General features: G+C 42.8%; 1 protein-coding gene across 8 annotated transcripts in view; it reads left to right on the plus strand.

The window, feature by feature from the left end:
- Nucleotides 1-16,073, plus strand: part of APBB2 (amyloid beta precursor protein binding family B member 2) — a 328,999-nt gene that overhangs the window by 117,567 nt on the left and 195,359 nt on the right. For 6 of the 8 annotated variants that reach the window (XM_048848487.2, XM_048848489.2, XM_048848488.2 and 3 more), the window contains one exon: nucleotides 6,148-6,258. In XM_048848487.2, coding sequence (XP_048704444.2) covers nucleotides 6,213-6,258 — 46 coding nt within the window. In that variant the 5' untranslated portion in view covers nucleotides 6,148-6,212. Of the gene's footprint in view, nucleotides 1-6,146; nucleotides 6,263-16,073 lie in introns of those variants that run through there. The other 2 variants (XM_075127955.1, XM_048848492.2) reach the window with 2 other exon arrangements.

Raw genomic sequence — 16,073 nt, forward strand, 5'->3', positions numbered from 1 at the left:
GATGGAAGCTGGAGGCATGTAGGTAAGTATAGCTGTCAGTAGGTTTCTGGTATAGGGTGGTGTTTGTGACCATCACTTATTTGCACTGTAGTGTCCAGGAAGTGGATCTCTTGTGTGGACTGGTCCAGGCTGAGGTTGATGGTGGGATGGAAATGGTTGAAATCCAGGTGGAATTCTTCAAGAGCCTCCTTCCCGTTGGTCCGTATGATGAAGATGTCATCAATGTAGTGCAAGTAGAGGAGGTGCGCTAGGGGACGAGAGCTGAGGAAGCCTTGTTCTAAGTCAGCCATAAAAATGTTGGCATACTGTGGGGCCATGCGAGTAACCATAGCAGTGCCACTGACTTGAAGATATAAGTTGCCCCCAAATGTGAAATGGTTGTGGGTGAGGACAAAGTCACAAAACTCAGCCACCAAGTGTGTCATGGCCTCATCAGGGATACTGTTCTTGACAGCTTGTAGTCCATCCTCATTTGGAATATTGGTATAAAGAGCTTCTACATCCATGGTGGCCAGGATGGTGTTTTCAGGAAGATTACCAATGCATTGGAGTTTCCTCAGAAAGTCAGTTGTGTCTTAAAGATAACTAGGAGTGCTGGTAGCATAGGGTCTGAGGAGAGAGTCCAAATAGCCAGATAATCCTGTTATAAGAGTGCCGATGCCTGAGATGATGGGGTGGCCAGGGTTTCCAGGTTTATGGATCTTGGGAAGCAGATAGTCTGACCTGCACATTGCAGGCCAAAGAACTTCACCCACCCACTCCTGCAATAGACCCCTAACCTCTGACTCAGTTACTGAAGTCCTCAAATTATGATGTAAAGACTTCAAGGCTCTTTTGCTTCATTCACTGTGTTATCTGAAAGTCTTAGGAGATGCATTACTAAACAAAGAGCAAAATTGTCTTCTAGACACAGTATTCTGATTATTATATTAATATGACATAAAATAATGTCAATGTCTGTGGTAGCTATTAAAGATCAAATTAACTGCTTGCACGCTCCACTGACGTCACTGGATTAGCTAGTGCTTACACCAGTGGTAAATCTGGCTCTAAGCATCTGGTATTAGGCCCACAAATTAAACATGGAAAGAAAAGCTTGGATAAGTTTTTCTCAAGCACATCAAACGTTGTGAGGCCGTGGAAGTGGAATTAAATGCTCTTGCAGCTGCCATGAAAAATGTAATGAGGAATGAAGAAATAAGAAAGCTGCAATGATAAGCTGGGAGCATGTAAAGGAAACTGCTTATGAAGAGGACAAGATTTGAAGTAGCAATGATAGCACCAACTTAAATGTGTCTGAGGGGGAAGAATTCCTGTCAAGCTGATTTATATCCTCATTATCTGTGATGACTGGTGGTGGATTGCTTGGTCACTGAGGCTGTTAGTAACACACTGGCACTCAGGTGAAGTGCATACTGCCTTCAGGCGCTCACCTCCATAGCCAGGATAAAATGATATGCATTATGTATGTTTCGGTTGTCTGCTGTACTTGCTTATGTTGCATGACTACTATCAACATCATTCCCTGAAAATATTTACTCACTTTCCAGAGAGCCAAGATAAGGTCATCATGAAAGGTGAGAAAATAATTATTTCGGCATCCAGAACAAAAGCAGCACACTCCTTAAAGAAGAGCTGTAATAAAGGATACTCTAACAATTATATCTGTTTACAGAGAAGTATAAGCGTATGTCTACACTATGAAATTAGGTCGAATTTATAGAAGTCGATTTTTTTAGGAAGCGATTTTATACAGTCGATCGTGTGTGTCCCCACTAAGCGCATTAAGTCGGCGGAGTGCGTCCACAGTACCGTGGCTAGCATTGACTTACGGAGCGTTACACTGTGGGTAGCTATTCCACAGTTCCCGCAGTCTCCGCTGCCCACTGGAATACTGGGTTGAGCTCCCAATGCCTGATGGGAGAAAAACATTGTCGTGGGTGGTTTTGGGTACATGTTGTCAGTCTCCCCTCCCTCTGTGAAAGCAATGGCAGACAATCGTTTTGCGCCTTTTTTCCGTGTGGATGCCGTACTGCTTTCAGCAGATGGTGCAGTAGGACTGCTAACCGTCATCATCGAACCACCGCTTCTGCTGCAACTCTGCTCTCCTGCGTAGGCTTTTTATAATAGTGTTTGAATCCATTAAAAACAAGAATCCATTAAAAAACAGGAGATTGCTACATAGGCTTTTTATAATAGTGTTTGAAGCATAATAAACAAGAATCCATTAAAAAACAGGAGACTGCTGCCCTAGAACTGGTAACATTGTGAATGCCTGACTTTGATTTGCAGGTCCCACTGAGTCTGCGTGCTTCTTGGGGCTCCTGTGCCTACCTCAGACACACGTGTGCACCTAAGATGTGTACATGCAAAACAGTACATACACAATTGCTTGGGCTCATTTGACAATTGGAGGTTTTCCGTCCAAATCTGTGTTGATCAGCCTAATGGGTGTGTAGACTAGGACAGGTGTTTTGTTTTTTAAACATGTTAGCGATCATGTTTTAACTAACATGTTTTAGCACCCTAATGTAGACAGGGCAAATTGTATTTCAAGCTACACTGGTTGAGGTAAACCTCTAGTGGTCACCTTGACCAGCTAACATGGTAAAAATCAACTTCCCCTGTTTATACTGAAGTTTTAAAACCTGGTAGTTAATATATAAAAGAGCATTTATCCTAGTCTAGGCATATCCCTGCTGGAAAGCACAGTGCAGTATCATTAAGATGGTAACTCCAAGTGCAAAAATCTCAGTTACTGAATGGAGAAACTGAAGAATAAATTGTATTTTGACAATTCATTCTCTAATACATTATTATTTAGCATACATATATTTAGCTCTGTGAGGTACTGCAACAAGTCAGTGCGGTTTTCATTTTAAGATAAAAATTGGTGAAATCTCCGATTACAGTCAAATGAATCCTCTATACATGTCCTTTCTTAATACACATGTTATTGTTGCCATTGAGTTCACTGTATATATTTGTTCACAGCTGTGATCTCTAGTTTTCCAGTTAGTAGTCCAATTAAGTATTGTTTAGACCCATTTGGGGCCACGTGGTTAGGAAAACTACATTCTGGTTTAGCTCAGCTGTGCTACAGTTTAAGCATGTTTTAAAAGCTGTTATTACAGCAGGGTACAGAGGGCCTCTGTGATGCTGCTTCAGCCACTGGGGAAGGAAAGAAAATAGTACCTCTAGTGTATTGCTGCTGTAAAATGCTTAGGGATATTTGTTATGATTTAGGAGGTAGCATTGTTTTAGAAAGTTACAGCTTTCCTGAATAGGACAAGGATCTATTGATAAAAGCTAAAGAAACTCTGCAATTTTCAATCCGTTACGCAAAGCCCCTGCAAGTTTCTTTTTAAAGGCATCGAAAGGAATTGTAAATAATGACGGTGGGGGTGGGGAGAGAATCATCTGTATCGAGATAACTTTATTAAGTATAAAGTAAAAAGAATAATCCCTGCAGAGCTGTTGACTATTACCATCTCTTGTATTCAGTTATAATCACCTGTGGGCATTTCATGAGTGGGCTATTTTTCTTACCAAAGACCAGAACGCTGCGCCTTTGAGGAAGGGGAAAGAATTATTAATGGATTAGGAAAGGAAGAAGAATTCTGTTTTTTCCATTCACAAACTGTTATGTCAAAACCATCAATTAAATTATAAAAGGCTTCAAACCACATGTTTTAATGCATCATCTCTGGTGGCATCCATTAGAGGGTTACTTTTGTCATCCCTCTTATGCTGCTTCTGACAGTTGATACAATGGGCTGCTGTGTGACGTCTGTGTAGTTTTTAAATCTCGCTCTCTCTCTCTGAGATTTTATTTCTAACATTTATAAAGTCTACGGATGTAATGGGGGGAAATTCAAGACTTGTATTGCAAATCAATTTTTGAATTAATCGGCTGGTTCAGTTAAGCCATAGAAATCTTTGAAGCACATGAAAGGGGGTTTTTGTTGAGGAAACTACATTATAGTGCAGAACATGCTGAAGAATAGTTATAAAGATCATTTTCTTTGGGAGTAGATTATATAAAAATAAAAGAGTAAAGTTTACTCTTTCTTGCCATCATGTAGATAGGGTTACCAGGTGTCTAAAAGTCCAGTTGGCATGGGGCTGGCAGGCTTCCTACCCGGCTCTGTGTGGCTCCCAGGAACAGGCTGGCATGTCTGGCTCCTAGGCGGAGGGGCGACCAGGGAGGCTCTGCACGCTGCCCCCTCCCGTAGGCACTATGTGGCAGACAACAGCTGTGTTTTTGGACAATACCTGTGAAGGAGATTTCCAAGGAAATATCTAGGGGGAGGTGAATGTGAACTCCTGCCCTCCCTTCCCCTTATGCAATCCAGCCTTTTGAAGCTATGCTCTGAGAAGGGGGCCGTTGTCTGTTGATCACCTGTTTATAGGATCTGAAGATCAAAGGAAAGGCTATATAAAGAAAAAAGCTGATCTGCCTAGTGTGTGTGCTTGTTCTGAGCAAAAGCTGTTATGAACTTGTAACCAACAGAAAAACCCCTTTGTGATGTTTGAAGGACTGGCTCTTACCAGAATCCCTTCTGGAGTTGGGGGGTGGTCTCTGGTAAGCTTATTCGTATGTGTCCTTTTTTTATTGTTTTAATTTGTTCTCTCTGTAATGTTGTCACTTCAGGAATAAATTTACTTGTTCAGAAAAAGCTGTGGGGTAACTTAAAACTATAGGCAATTATGCTGTTCATAACCTCTGAGGAGAGAGAACAAAGTGCAGATGCTGGCCTGTTTAGGCAGTCTGGCTTGCTGGGGATATCACAATGTAGACAGGGAACTGTGCAGTCTGGAAAAACCCTGTTCAGGAAGGGAGAGACATGAGTCTCCAACCAAAAGAGGTGACTGCTGAGGAGTCAGGAGCCTAAAGTTACGTGCCCTCAAGTTGTCAAGGGACCATAGAGAGGAGATAGAGTTGCCCTGAACTGTGATAGGCACCTTCAGCAAAGGAAGCTCATCTAATTCAGGAAGTAATTGATATTAAGTTTCCTTAGGGAGCTGACATGTGTGGAGATTTGTGAAAGTGGTTCCCCAGCCCTAGTCCTGTGCCCTATGCATTAAACGAAGCTGCCTTTTAAGGTATCCTTTGGAAATCAGTAAGTGCATGTAGCTTCAGCCTGAAGCAGCAAAAGCTTTCCTGATGTAGTAGGGGGGGAAAACAGGATTCTGTTCTACAGTTTAGGGGGAAAAAGAGGTTTTTTTTGTTGGGTTTTTTTTTTTCCTGGTTTTAAATTATACAGTTGTGAGAAGGTGGTTATTGACAGATATCTTGGGAGATGAACATGCAGATAGACAGAGGAGTATCTACAGATGGAGGAGGAGTTGGAAATCTTGAGCTAAGGATCAAAGCAATGGGGCTTCTTATTTATTGTGGGAGGTTTATTCGTCATAGGTGCTAGAACTGGGGGTGCTACTGCACCCACTGTCTTGAAGTGGTTTCCATTATATAGAAGGTTTACAGTTTGGTTCAATGGCTCTCAGCACCCCCACTATACAAATTGTTCCAGAACCCCTGATATTTATAGACTGAAAGGTTTTATATTAATACTTGTCAGTTTCAGCAACATTTGACTCAGCAGTATTGGAGGCAAGATTTCTGTTTTCCAAAGTGAACGTTTGTCTGTGCTTTGCTTTTCCTGCTTGACTAACTTCTTTCTGATCTTTTAGAGAGCTGCGGTATTCCAATACAGACTCCATAATTTTATTGAAATATTCAACTAATTTGAAATTAAATGCAAAGTTTTATTATTGTTCAGAAATTGCTCTATCAGAATTAAGATATCATTGTCACTAACCGTAACTGCACCACAAGTTTTAAACAAAGTGTGCAAAACTCTCGTGAAACTTAGGTTACGCTGTCTGTGACATCAATCAAAATAAGCTACAGTGAAAAGGTGCCGTGTGCGATTGATGTTTGCCTTAAAATTTATGTATGCTTATTAATGGAGACTGAGCACTAATGATAAATTTGCAATCTGTCATCTCTGCTGACAACATGACTATACATAATTTATAAACATAGTTACCCTAAATTTGTGGAGGTCTTTAGCATTTTAATGAAAACGATACAGCCATTGTACTAAATCTTCACTTTTGTTTTGTTCTTTTCTTCCCCCACAGTTAAATATTTCGATCGTGTACTTTGAAAACCGCTGACAGCGTCTGGTAATGTGCTGACTGGCACTATGGGCAGGCGGTACCCAGGGGCTCACTGTCGTCCAAGCAGCTCATGTATGTATGTGATTGGTCTCGTTATCTGTCATATTTTTATTACACTTTTGAAAGGCGCTAAGTTGTCTCCCATTATTTTGAAACCGTTTGTAAATTCCAAACTAGTCTTTAGAATGGGCACTGAAGCATTCTTATCAATGCTATGTTTCTGATATTTATATACCCAAATTATATAACCAGCATTACCTCTGTTGATTTGTTCAAACTGCAAAGGTAATTTCTGAACCTTTAAAAATGACGTACTGGCTGGCTTGTTCAACTTTGGCTTATTGCACCAGATCTCCAACTTTCTTTTATTCACACTGTCTAGGGCCTAAGACATAGTTTAAGTGCTAGAAAACCTCAAATTAATAAACTGCTGGAGCATAACCTGAAAAAATTTAGCTCATTTCAAAGCTATGTACTATTGCTAAAGTCTTCCAGTTTAGATGAAGCTTTTTGTGTCTTACTAATTCATTTTTTCTCTGTTTGAGTTAAATATTTACTTCTTCCTTCTGTGTCTTCTCTGCTGACAAGCAGTTCATGGGTATCTAGCTTATTTTAGCTGACGTCCATTAATTTATCTCTCATTAAGGAATCTTTTCAGTAAAAAGTTTAAAGACTCTTTAAAGTTTGTCACCCGCACCTTTAATGTGATTGGAAGACTGATAAATAGCTTGAACAGTCTGGGTAATGCTAATCTCTCAGCCTGCAGGCTTGTTATATTACATTGTACATGAAATTATCTTCCCAGGAGGTAGTGTGATATCTCTTGTGTGACAGTCCCTAACTTCAGATGACTGCTGTCAGTTCCCATGCATATCTGTTGATTCCTCAGGCCACCAAGGTAAAACAGTATAACTTTTTCTTTACTGTACAGAGCCTTTGCAGACTATTTCGTTTATAATAGTTTCGCTTTGAAACATTGAGATGAAATATTTCATTAGCCATTCAGGTGGTACTTTAACTGTTGCATCTCCTGGTACACCTGCTATCATCGCCTGAGATTCTAGTTTTGGAGATTGATTTAGTTTAGTTTGGCCCCAGGCTTCTAGAGGTTAAATCCAGGCCAGAGATCAGTTACATTTATTATTTCAGGAAGGGTAGCTGTCCCGTCTTTGTAAACACATCTGTTAAAATAGCCTATTAGAGATGACACAAACTCTTCAGAAAAATAGTATCTAGTTTTGAAGGTAATACAGAGATGATACCTGAAGTTGAAGGGGATGCGGAGGAATGTTACACCCTGGCTGAGCTCCCCCTTGTGGCTGGGCACCAGACTGCTATATTGACCAAGCCTTTGAATCCCAGGGGCTTTAAAGCCTACTGAGTCTGAGCAGCATCCAGACCCAGCCTCTATGTTTTGCTTTTCAGGCACACTCCTAGGGTACAGACCACCTGTCTAATATCCTTTCTTGGGAAGTAGAACCCATAGTTCAGCTGCCATAGGCCCAAGGCCACTGTTGACCCTCATCTCCACAGTAGTTCAAGAATTTCATTCCCAGAGCTCCACACTCATGGGTGCTTGTGTTTACTGTTTAACCTTTCAAGGACCTTGTGACGGTTAAAACAAGAGAGCACAGACTTTGCAAAGGAATCGCTAAAGCATACACAAGTTACTCATAGGCAAAGTACAAGAGTTACAGAACTAGAAAAAATAAACACCAGTACGTAAAACTACCTCCTTCAATCATCACTCCGAGAGCCGTTTGGGTTAATGTCCTTCAAGATCCCAGGACCTTTTTACACTCTACTCTTCCTGTTCAGCTCTCCTGTTAGCCAATGGCTGGCTGGTGAGACAGCCCAGACTCAAGAAGGACTGACCCTTAAATAAAGTTCTGATCTCCTCTTATCAGGTCACTCCCTCAAGCAGCTTCAAAAGCCCTGTCAGTCAGGTGATCAGTTGATCAACTCCAGCCTTCCTCCTTTCCTCCCCTAGGTCTAAACTGGGAAAACTAGTTCCCCTGGACTGGAGCCGGCCCATTGTTCTGGGTGGACCCATTTGAATGGAGCATCATTGAGGTTGAGGGAGTTTGATGGCTTTCCCATTGTGAGCCCCTCTGCTAGGGGTAAGGATTTCTACGAACACCTCCTGAGTGTCCCAGCTCAGGATGGAAGCCACAGCACAGTTTCCAGTCAAAAATAACATTGAAGCATCAGAATGTTGTTGCAGATTGATATAGACATGCAGACACATACTGATCTGTCACAGTGGGGCTCTGAGGAGGCATGGTGTGGGACATTGCGTACTGCGTGGCAAGCTGTGTGACGTGAGAAGGGAGTTAGCCTGTGCACAGTGGTATAGGGTGAGAGGATCAGGGTTATGAGGGAAGCCTTGAGGAAACTGGGGCTGTGAGGGTGCTGGGGTTGTGAGAAGTAGGGTTATCACGTATGTGGGGTTTGAGGGAGTGAGCACAGATGTGGGTGGAGAAGGGAGTTGAACCACCAAGTGGTGGCCATGGGGTTGAATTGGGATGTGGGGATGGCAGGGAGGAATGGAACTGAACAGAATGGTGATGAGTTGCAGGGGACGAATTTGGAGAATCATGATGTGCGTGGAGTGGGCTTTCTTAATTGAGTCATGATAATGAGAGAGGAGTTGTGCTTCCACTCTCACAAGACATAGGAGATTGAAGCACAGTTTCCCTCTGGTTGCTGTTTCCCTCGTGCTCCTCTTGAATAGCATTCCTTTCCTTCCATGTTTTCCAGCCTCCAGCTGACTCTAAAAGCAGGGCTAGAGAGGAATGGCAGTATGACAAACCTCCTATGCAGCTCTTCTCTGGGCCATAGGAGTTTGGTCTGAGTAGATCGCGTGTCTGATTCCAATCTCTCACCTCAAGCAGAAATCCTTCTAATCCCCAACTCCTTCACTCTAGCCCCTAGGCCAGGGGTGGGCAAGGGCTGAGGGCCACATCGGGGTTCCGAAACTGTATGGAGGGCTGGTGTAGTGTATTAAATTGCTCCCCATAGGAATGTGCTACCTACAGTTTACTACTTACAGCTGCCAGTCCTGGTGCTCTGAGTGGCAGGTAAGGGGGTGGGAAGCTGGGGGGTTGGATAAGGGGTAGGGGGTTCCAGGGGGCAGTCGGGTCAGGGAGCAGGGGGCAGTTGGATAGGCGTGGGAGGCCTGTCACTGGTCGGGGGTGTGGATAAGGGTCAGGACAGTCAGAGGACAGGAACCAGGGGGGGATTGGATGGGGGTGGGGTCCCATGGGGGGGGGTGGGCAGTGCCCCAGGAGGGGGCAGTCAGGGGACAAGGAGCAGGGGGGGTTGGATGGGTTAGGGATTCTGAGGGGGGCACTCGGGGCGGGAAGTGGGAGAGGGTGGATAAGGGGCGGGGGCCAGGCTGTTTGGGGAGGCTCAGCCTTCCCTACCTGGGTATAGCGTATTAAATTGCTCCCCGTAGGAATGTGCTACTTATGGTGTACCACTTACAGCTGCCAGTCCTGGTACTCTGTAAGTAGCACATTCCTACGGGGAGCAATTTAATACACTACACCTGGCAGCTCTCCCAGCCGCGCTGCCCGGCAGGAGCTCGTAGCCCCGCCGCCCAGAGCAGTGGCAGCGTGGCGAGCTGAGGCTGCGGGGGAGGGGCCGGGGGGCTAGCCTCCCCGGCCGGGAGCTCACAGGCTGGGTAGGAAGGTCCTGCAGGTCGGATGTGGCCCGTGGGCTGTAGTTTGCCCACCTCTGCCTAGGCACTCTTCCCAGTGCCTGAACTGAACTGTCCACAAGCAAAGATTAATTGCTGGCAGCCTAGCAAGGCTGCTGTTTGAAACACAGTACTTTCAAAGGTGATTCTCTAATGCTTTGAGATATGAAAAGTGAAGTTTGTGTAACACAGAGACCTGACAGATCACTTTTATAGGATGGTGCTGTTTTTCTTGTTGCTGAATCATTTGACCTAAGGGAAAACAATCTCTGACCATTTTTCAAGCTTGTTAGTGGTTTGGGAGGCAGTCAGAATCTCTCTTTTTAGGAAACAGTGTTTGATGAAAAATGATTACTTTGACATTTTGCAAACATTATCAGAGCTAAAATTTCAGAACAGTCTTTCTAGCTAGACTGTTAGACTGGTTCTAGCTAGACGGCTGCTATGCCCTTCCTTTTTTAAAAAAATTGGTGGTTCCATCCAAGGTTTTAAAGAAGACAATGACAAGCTCTACAGGTCCTGATATACCCATCTCTCTTTGCATGGATCCCAATTTCCCCTTTCCTTCATCCACACCTTTTGGGGAAAGATAGTCTTGTTATGAAAGCACAGAATTGTGAGCCAGGAGATCTATCTTCTCTTTCCAGTTATGCCAAAAACTTGTATGTGTGATTTTTTGGAGCTTAGCTATCAAGGTAATAAACAGAGCTGAGTGAATTTTTTTTTTCCAATTTTGAGGGCCAAATGGGGGGAGGAATCTGTTTTGATTCAAAACAAAATTAATTTTTTTAAAGTTTTGGCATCCAATCTCAAAAACATTTTGAATAGACAGAAACATTTTGAGTCAGTTCCATATTATGATTTTTTGTTTTGTTTTTTTTCAGTTCATTTTGAATCAACCAAAACATTTTCAATCAACTCGAAACAAACACCACACACACACACACACACACACACACACACACACACACACGAAAATTGAGTTTTTCATTTCGATTAATCTGTTTTGGATGTTTCTCAGATGATTTGCTGGTTTGTCTTTTAATTAGACAAATTTGAAATTGAACTGCCATTTCAAATAAAGTCAAAATGAAACATTTTAAAATTAAAATTTGAAATGAAACATTTCAACTCTTTCAAAAAAAATTGCAAATTGAAACTATTCAGAATAATTTTGGGCCCCCAAAATGCATTTTTTCATGAAAAAAAATTGTGTCCAGCTCTACTTTAGACATAACTCAGCTATTGACACAGAAATATATTTTCATTGTCTGGTCTGTGGTAAGTGCACACAATAAAGAAACAGCAATAGTGACTGGCATTTGAGATCTAAAACTTTCCGTTTTAATAAATTAAGGTGTTAGTAGCAGATAAAACAATGTCTTTTAAAAATATGGGTTCAAATTCTCTTCTTCTTGTTGGCGTAAATGAGTATAACTGCATTGAAGTTGATGTGGTTACTCCAGATCTACGCTGGGCGTAACTAAGGGAAGAATTTTAACTGTATGATTTTTTACTTAACGTACTTTTAAGGGCAAAGTCCAACCGTTAGCTTGATTTTCATGGCTTTTGTGTTGCTTGTAAATAAATATATCCCTTTCTATAAATGAATAAAATCTACAAGTGGTAATATTAGTGCTATGTGGAAACCTTCAGTCTTTTTATTCTGTACATGCAGAGATGATAATTAATCCATTTACAAGATACGTTGAATTATTTCATAAATATAGTATTGATAGTTTGAGGAGACTAGTGAAAAGTTTTGTATAAAAGGAATCTTATAATCATCTTAAATTACAAATAGCTTCTCTAGAGCCTAATAGTAACAAATGTAGAATTACCCAAATATGCTTAAAATACAAATTCTTGAAGTACAAATAGACACAGACATCTGCATCTCTTAAATTTTAGTGTAAAGGTGAATTGAAATGTATTTCAATTTATTTGGGCAAGGTTTGGATTCCAAGAGTGGTTTTAAATTTTATACTATACTCTATACTCATTTGGAATTTAATCTATACTCATTTGGAATTTAAAAGGGCAATAACCTTGATTAAAATCAGTGCAAGGCATCTTTATCAACCTACAGGAAATAAAATGTTTCGTGCTTCCCACATGAGCTTGCTGCCGCTGTTTACCACCGCTATTACTGAGCTTGCTGAACTGAAAGTCAGCACAGGACGTCTCTTGTGCTGCTTTTGTTGGGAGAAAGCTGCATGAGGAAATCTACTCCTTCTGAACTACCTCTTTTGCATAATCAATTTTTTGTGGGTTAGTTTCAAAAATATTTTCAATTTTTTTTTCTAAATTTAAAATATGTAGCCTTTTATTTTATTTAGGATAAATTTAGTTATGTTATCTTACACCACCATGGGTTTGGCTCTGGTTGCTACAGTTTCAAGCTTAAGAGAGTGAAAGTCACCTCTGCTACTTGTCTCAGATTTAGAGACTCTAGGAGTACATGCAAGGATAGTGACCACACATACACACAGGTGTTGGAACAATATTTATAGTGGGGTTGCTGAAAGCCATTGAACAAAACTGTAAACCCTGTATATGATGGAAACCACTTCAAACAAGAGGGTGTGCCGCACTCCTACTTCCAGCACCTATGCACACACATTCAGAAGTACATAGTCTAGTCTGTATTCCAAATTGTTTTGCTGGTTGAGAACCACTGCTCCAAAGCACTTGTAACCTCTCCCAGCTTGGTATCATCTGCAGATATTATAAGTGTGCTCTCTATCTACCATTACCTAAATCATTGATGAAGATTGTGACAAAGTTCCTCCTCTACCTTGGTGGGTCTTGCACTTATTGGCGGATTTGCTCGCCTTGGAGCTTCACAGCAGCCCTCAGTTTGGCCATTGTCATGAACCCACAGTCCAGGTCAACTCCTCCTGTGTCTGACCAGGAGTTGGGAGGTTTGGGGGGAACCCGGACCCGCCCTCTACTCCGAGTTCCAGCCCAGGGCCCTGTGGAATGCAGCTGTCTAGAGTGCCTCCTGGAACAGCTGTGTAACAGCAACAACTCCCTGGGCTACTTCCCCATGGCGTCCTCCCAACACCTTCTGTATCCTCACCATAGGACCTTCCTCCTGGTGTCTGATAACGCTTGTACTCCTCAGTCCTCCAGGAGTATGCGTTCTCACTCTCAGCTCCTAGCGCCTCTTGCTCCCAGCTCCTTACATGCGCACCACAAACTGAAGTGAGCTCTTTTTTAAACTCAGGTGCCCTGATTAGTCTGCCTTAATTGATTCTAGTAGCTTCTCGATTGGCTGCAGGTGTTCTAATCAGCCTGTTTTAATTGTCTCCAGAAGGTTCCTGATTGTTCTGGAACCTTCCCTGTTACCTTACCCAGGGAAAAGGGACCTACTTAACCTGGGGCTAATATATCTGCCTTCCATTACTCTCCTATAGCCATCTGGCCCGACCCTGTCACAAAATATTGAACAGAACCAGACTCAGGACCAATCCCTGCAGGACCCCATTCCGCGTGCACTTCCAGCTTGATTGTGAACCACTGATAACTACTCTCTGGGATCCGGTTTTCCAGCCAGTTATGCATCCACCTTATAGTAGCTCTATCTACGTTGTATTTCCTAAGTTTGTTTATGAGAAGGTCATGCGAGACAGTATCAAAAGCCTTACTAAAGTAAAGATATACCATGTCTACTGCTTCCCCTCTATCCACGAGGCTTCTTACCCTGTCAAAGAAAGCCATTAAGTTGGTTTGAAATGCTTTGTTCTTGACAAATCCATGCTCATTGTTACTTATCACTTTGTTATCTTCTAGATGTTTGCAAATTGATTTTTTAATTATTTGCTCCAGTATCTGTCCAGATACTGAAGTTAAGATGGGCTTTGCAGTGTATATAGGAGAGGTTGGGGTTACACTTTTCTCTGAGAAAATCTTGTACTCCATGTTGTACCATGTCTTCCAGAGAAGTTTGCATCTCCCGCAACTGCACAGCCTTCTGTTTGAGGTCCAGTTTACAAGCATTTAACTCTTCTAAGATATGAGTTGTCACAGATGCAACCAATGTGTTTCTATAACCTGAACATCTAGAAATGCATCTACTGGCTTAGATAGATAAAGTATGCAGTGACATAATACTTGACACCCATTTGCATTGGTGCATTCATCAGCCACGTATGCACATTTTTTGAATATGGTGAGAGAGTTCGTCACTTTTTCAACTGCTGAATTTTTCACTGTTGCACCGCATGCTTCTAACCACTCCGTTTAGTTTCTTGCAGAAAGATAGTGAGCATTTGCCAGTCTTGTTCAGAACCAGTGTCCAATTTCAGGGTTAACAAGTGACAATGCAGTTAACATTGGTCTCCAGTTCATAGTTTCTGGTATCTCTTCCTTAAAAAGAAAGTACGATGTGACAGCCATATTTGTTCTCATAAACTGTGTGGTGTCTCCAGCATTCCTAACAGCCTCATTAAGTACTAGAACTGGCTTTGACAATGACTGGCTTACAAGGCTTTCTGCATGTTGATGTAGTCCAGAGGTTTGGTGTTTTGCAGCCTTTTCACGTAGTTTGTCAGTATTGGCTTTGCTGATTGTTCTGGCAAACCAAGCTCTCCAGTTTTACCAGTTGTAGCAGTGGGAAGCTTTCCTTCTTCATAAGCTTTTTTGCAAGAGGTGCACCAGTAGCCATCTTTTGTAACTTCAATGAATGGGAAATGTTTGACTGACAAACATCGGGAACTGCCTTTATGCTATGGAGACAGTGTTTCTTCAGTAGATCGCTGTATTTGTGCTTCAGGCTATTTGGATGTAGATACACCACTTGAACCTTCAGATGGCATGCTGGTATGTTCTTCATCTTGGTTGGTTTGACCGCTGGAGGGGGGCAATGGGGGAGTTAGGGGAGGTGTAGGGAAATCCCTGCATGTGCTGTTATTTGCCCCACTTCCCCTTGTGCTTCTGTTTGCCCCCATGCTCCTTCTCCTTGTTCTGCTTTTTATGGGTTGCTGGTGTTTGTCCCCACAGCTCCTACCCCACAAGAACCAGCTTCACTTCCAAGCATCAGTTATGGTAAATCCATGTCTCCAGTGCATTCCCCTTCCTATACCCTACCCAACGTTTCAAGCTCTGCAAACTCAAGCAGAATGTGCTGTATAAGTTACACTTAGGGCTTGTCTACACTGACAGGGCTGCCCCGGTGCAGCTGTGCTGCTGTAGTGCTTAGTGAAGACCCTATTTATGCTGACGGGTGAGCTTCTACCATCAGCGTAGGTACTCCACCTCCCCGAGAGATGGTAGCTAGGTCAACGGGAGAAGCCCTCTCGTTGATATAGCAGTGTCTACACCAAGAGTTAGCTCGGTATAACTGAGTCACTTAGGGATGTCAGTTTTCCCCTGAATGATGTAGTTATACTGACATAAGTTTGTAGTGTAGACCAGGGTTTGGGTTAGAAATTAGATCGATATAACTATGTTGCTCGGGGTGTTAAAAATCCATACCTCTGAGCGATGCGGTTAAACCGACCTACGGTGTTGGGAGAATTCTCCCGTCAACCTAGCTACTACATCCTAGCAGTGGATGTATTGTTTCTTGACTTTAGCAAAGCTTTTGACACGGTCTCCCACAGTATTCTTGTCAGCAAGTTAAGGAAGTATGGGCTGGATGAATGCACTACAAGGTGGGTAGAAAGCTGGCTAGATTGTCGGGCTCAACGGGTAGTGATCAATGGCTCCATGTCTAGTTGGCAGCCGGTATCAAGTGGAGTGCCCCAAGGGTCGGTCCTGGGGCCGGTTTTGTTCAATATCTTCATAAATGATCTGGAGGATGGTGTGGATTGCACTCTCAGCAAATTTGCGGATGATACTAAACTGGGAGGAGTGGTAGATACGCTGGAGGGGAGGGATAGGATACAGAAGGACCTAGACAAATTGGAGGATTGGGCCAAAAGAAATCTGATGAGGTTCAATAAGGATAAGTGCAGGGTCCTGCACTTAGGACGGAAGAACCCAATGCACAGCTACAGACTAGGGACCGAATGGCTAGGCAGCAGTTCTGCGGAAAAGGACCTAGGGGTGACAGTGGACGAGAAGCTGGATATGAGTCAGCAGTGTGCCCTTGTTGCCAAGAAGGCCAATGGCATTTTGGGATGTATAAGTAGGGGCATAGCGAGCAGATCGAGGGACGTGATCGTTCCCCTCTATTCGACAT

This window comes from Caretta caretta, chromosome 4, assembly GCF_965140235.1.
Source record: "Caretta caretta isolate rCarCar2 chromosome 4, rCarCar1.hap1, whole genome shotgun sequence".
Classification (NCBI taxonomy): domain Eukaryota; kingdom Metazoa; phylum Chordata; order Testudines; family Cheloniidae; genus Caretta; species Caretta caretta.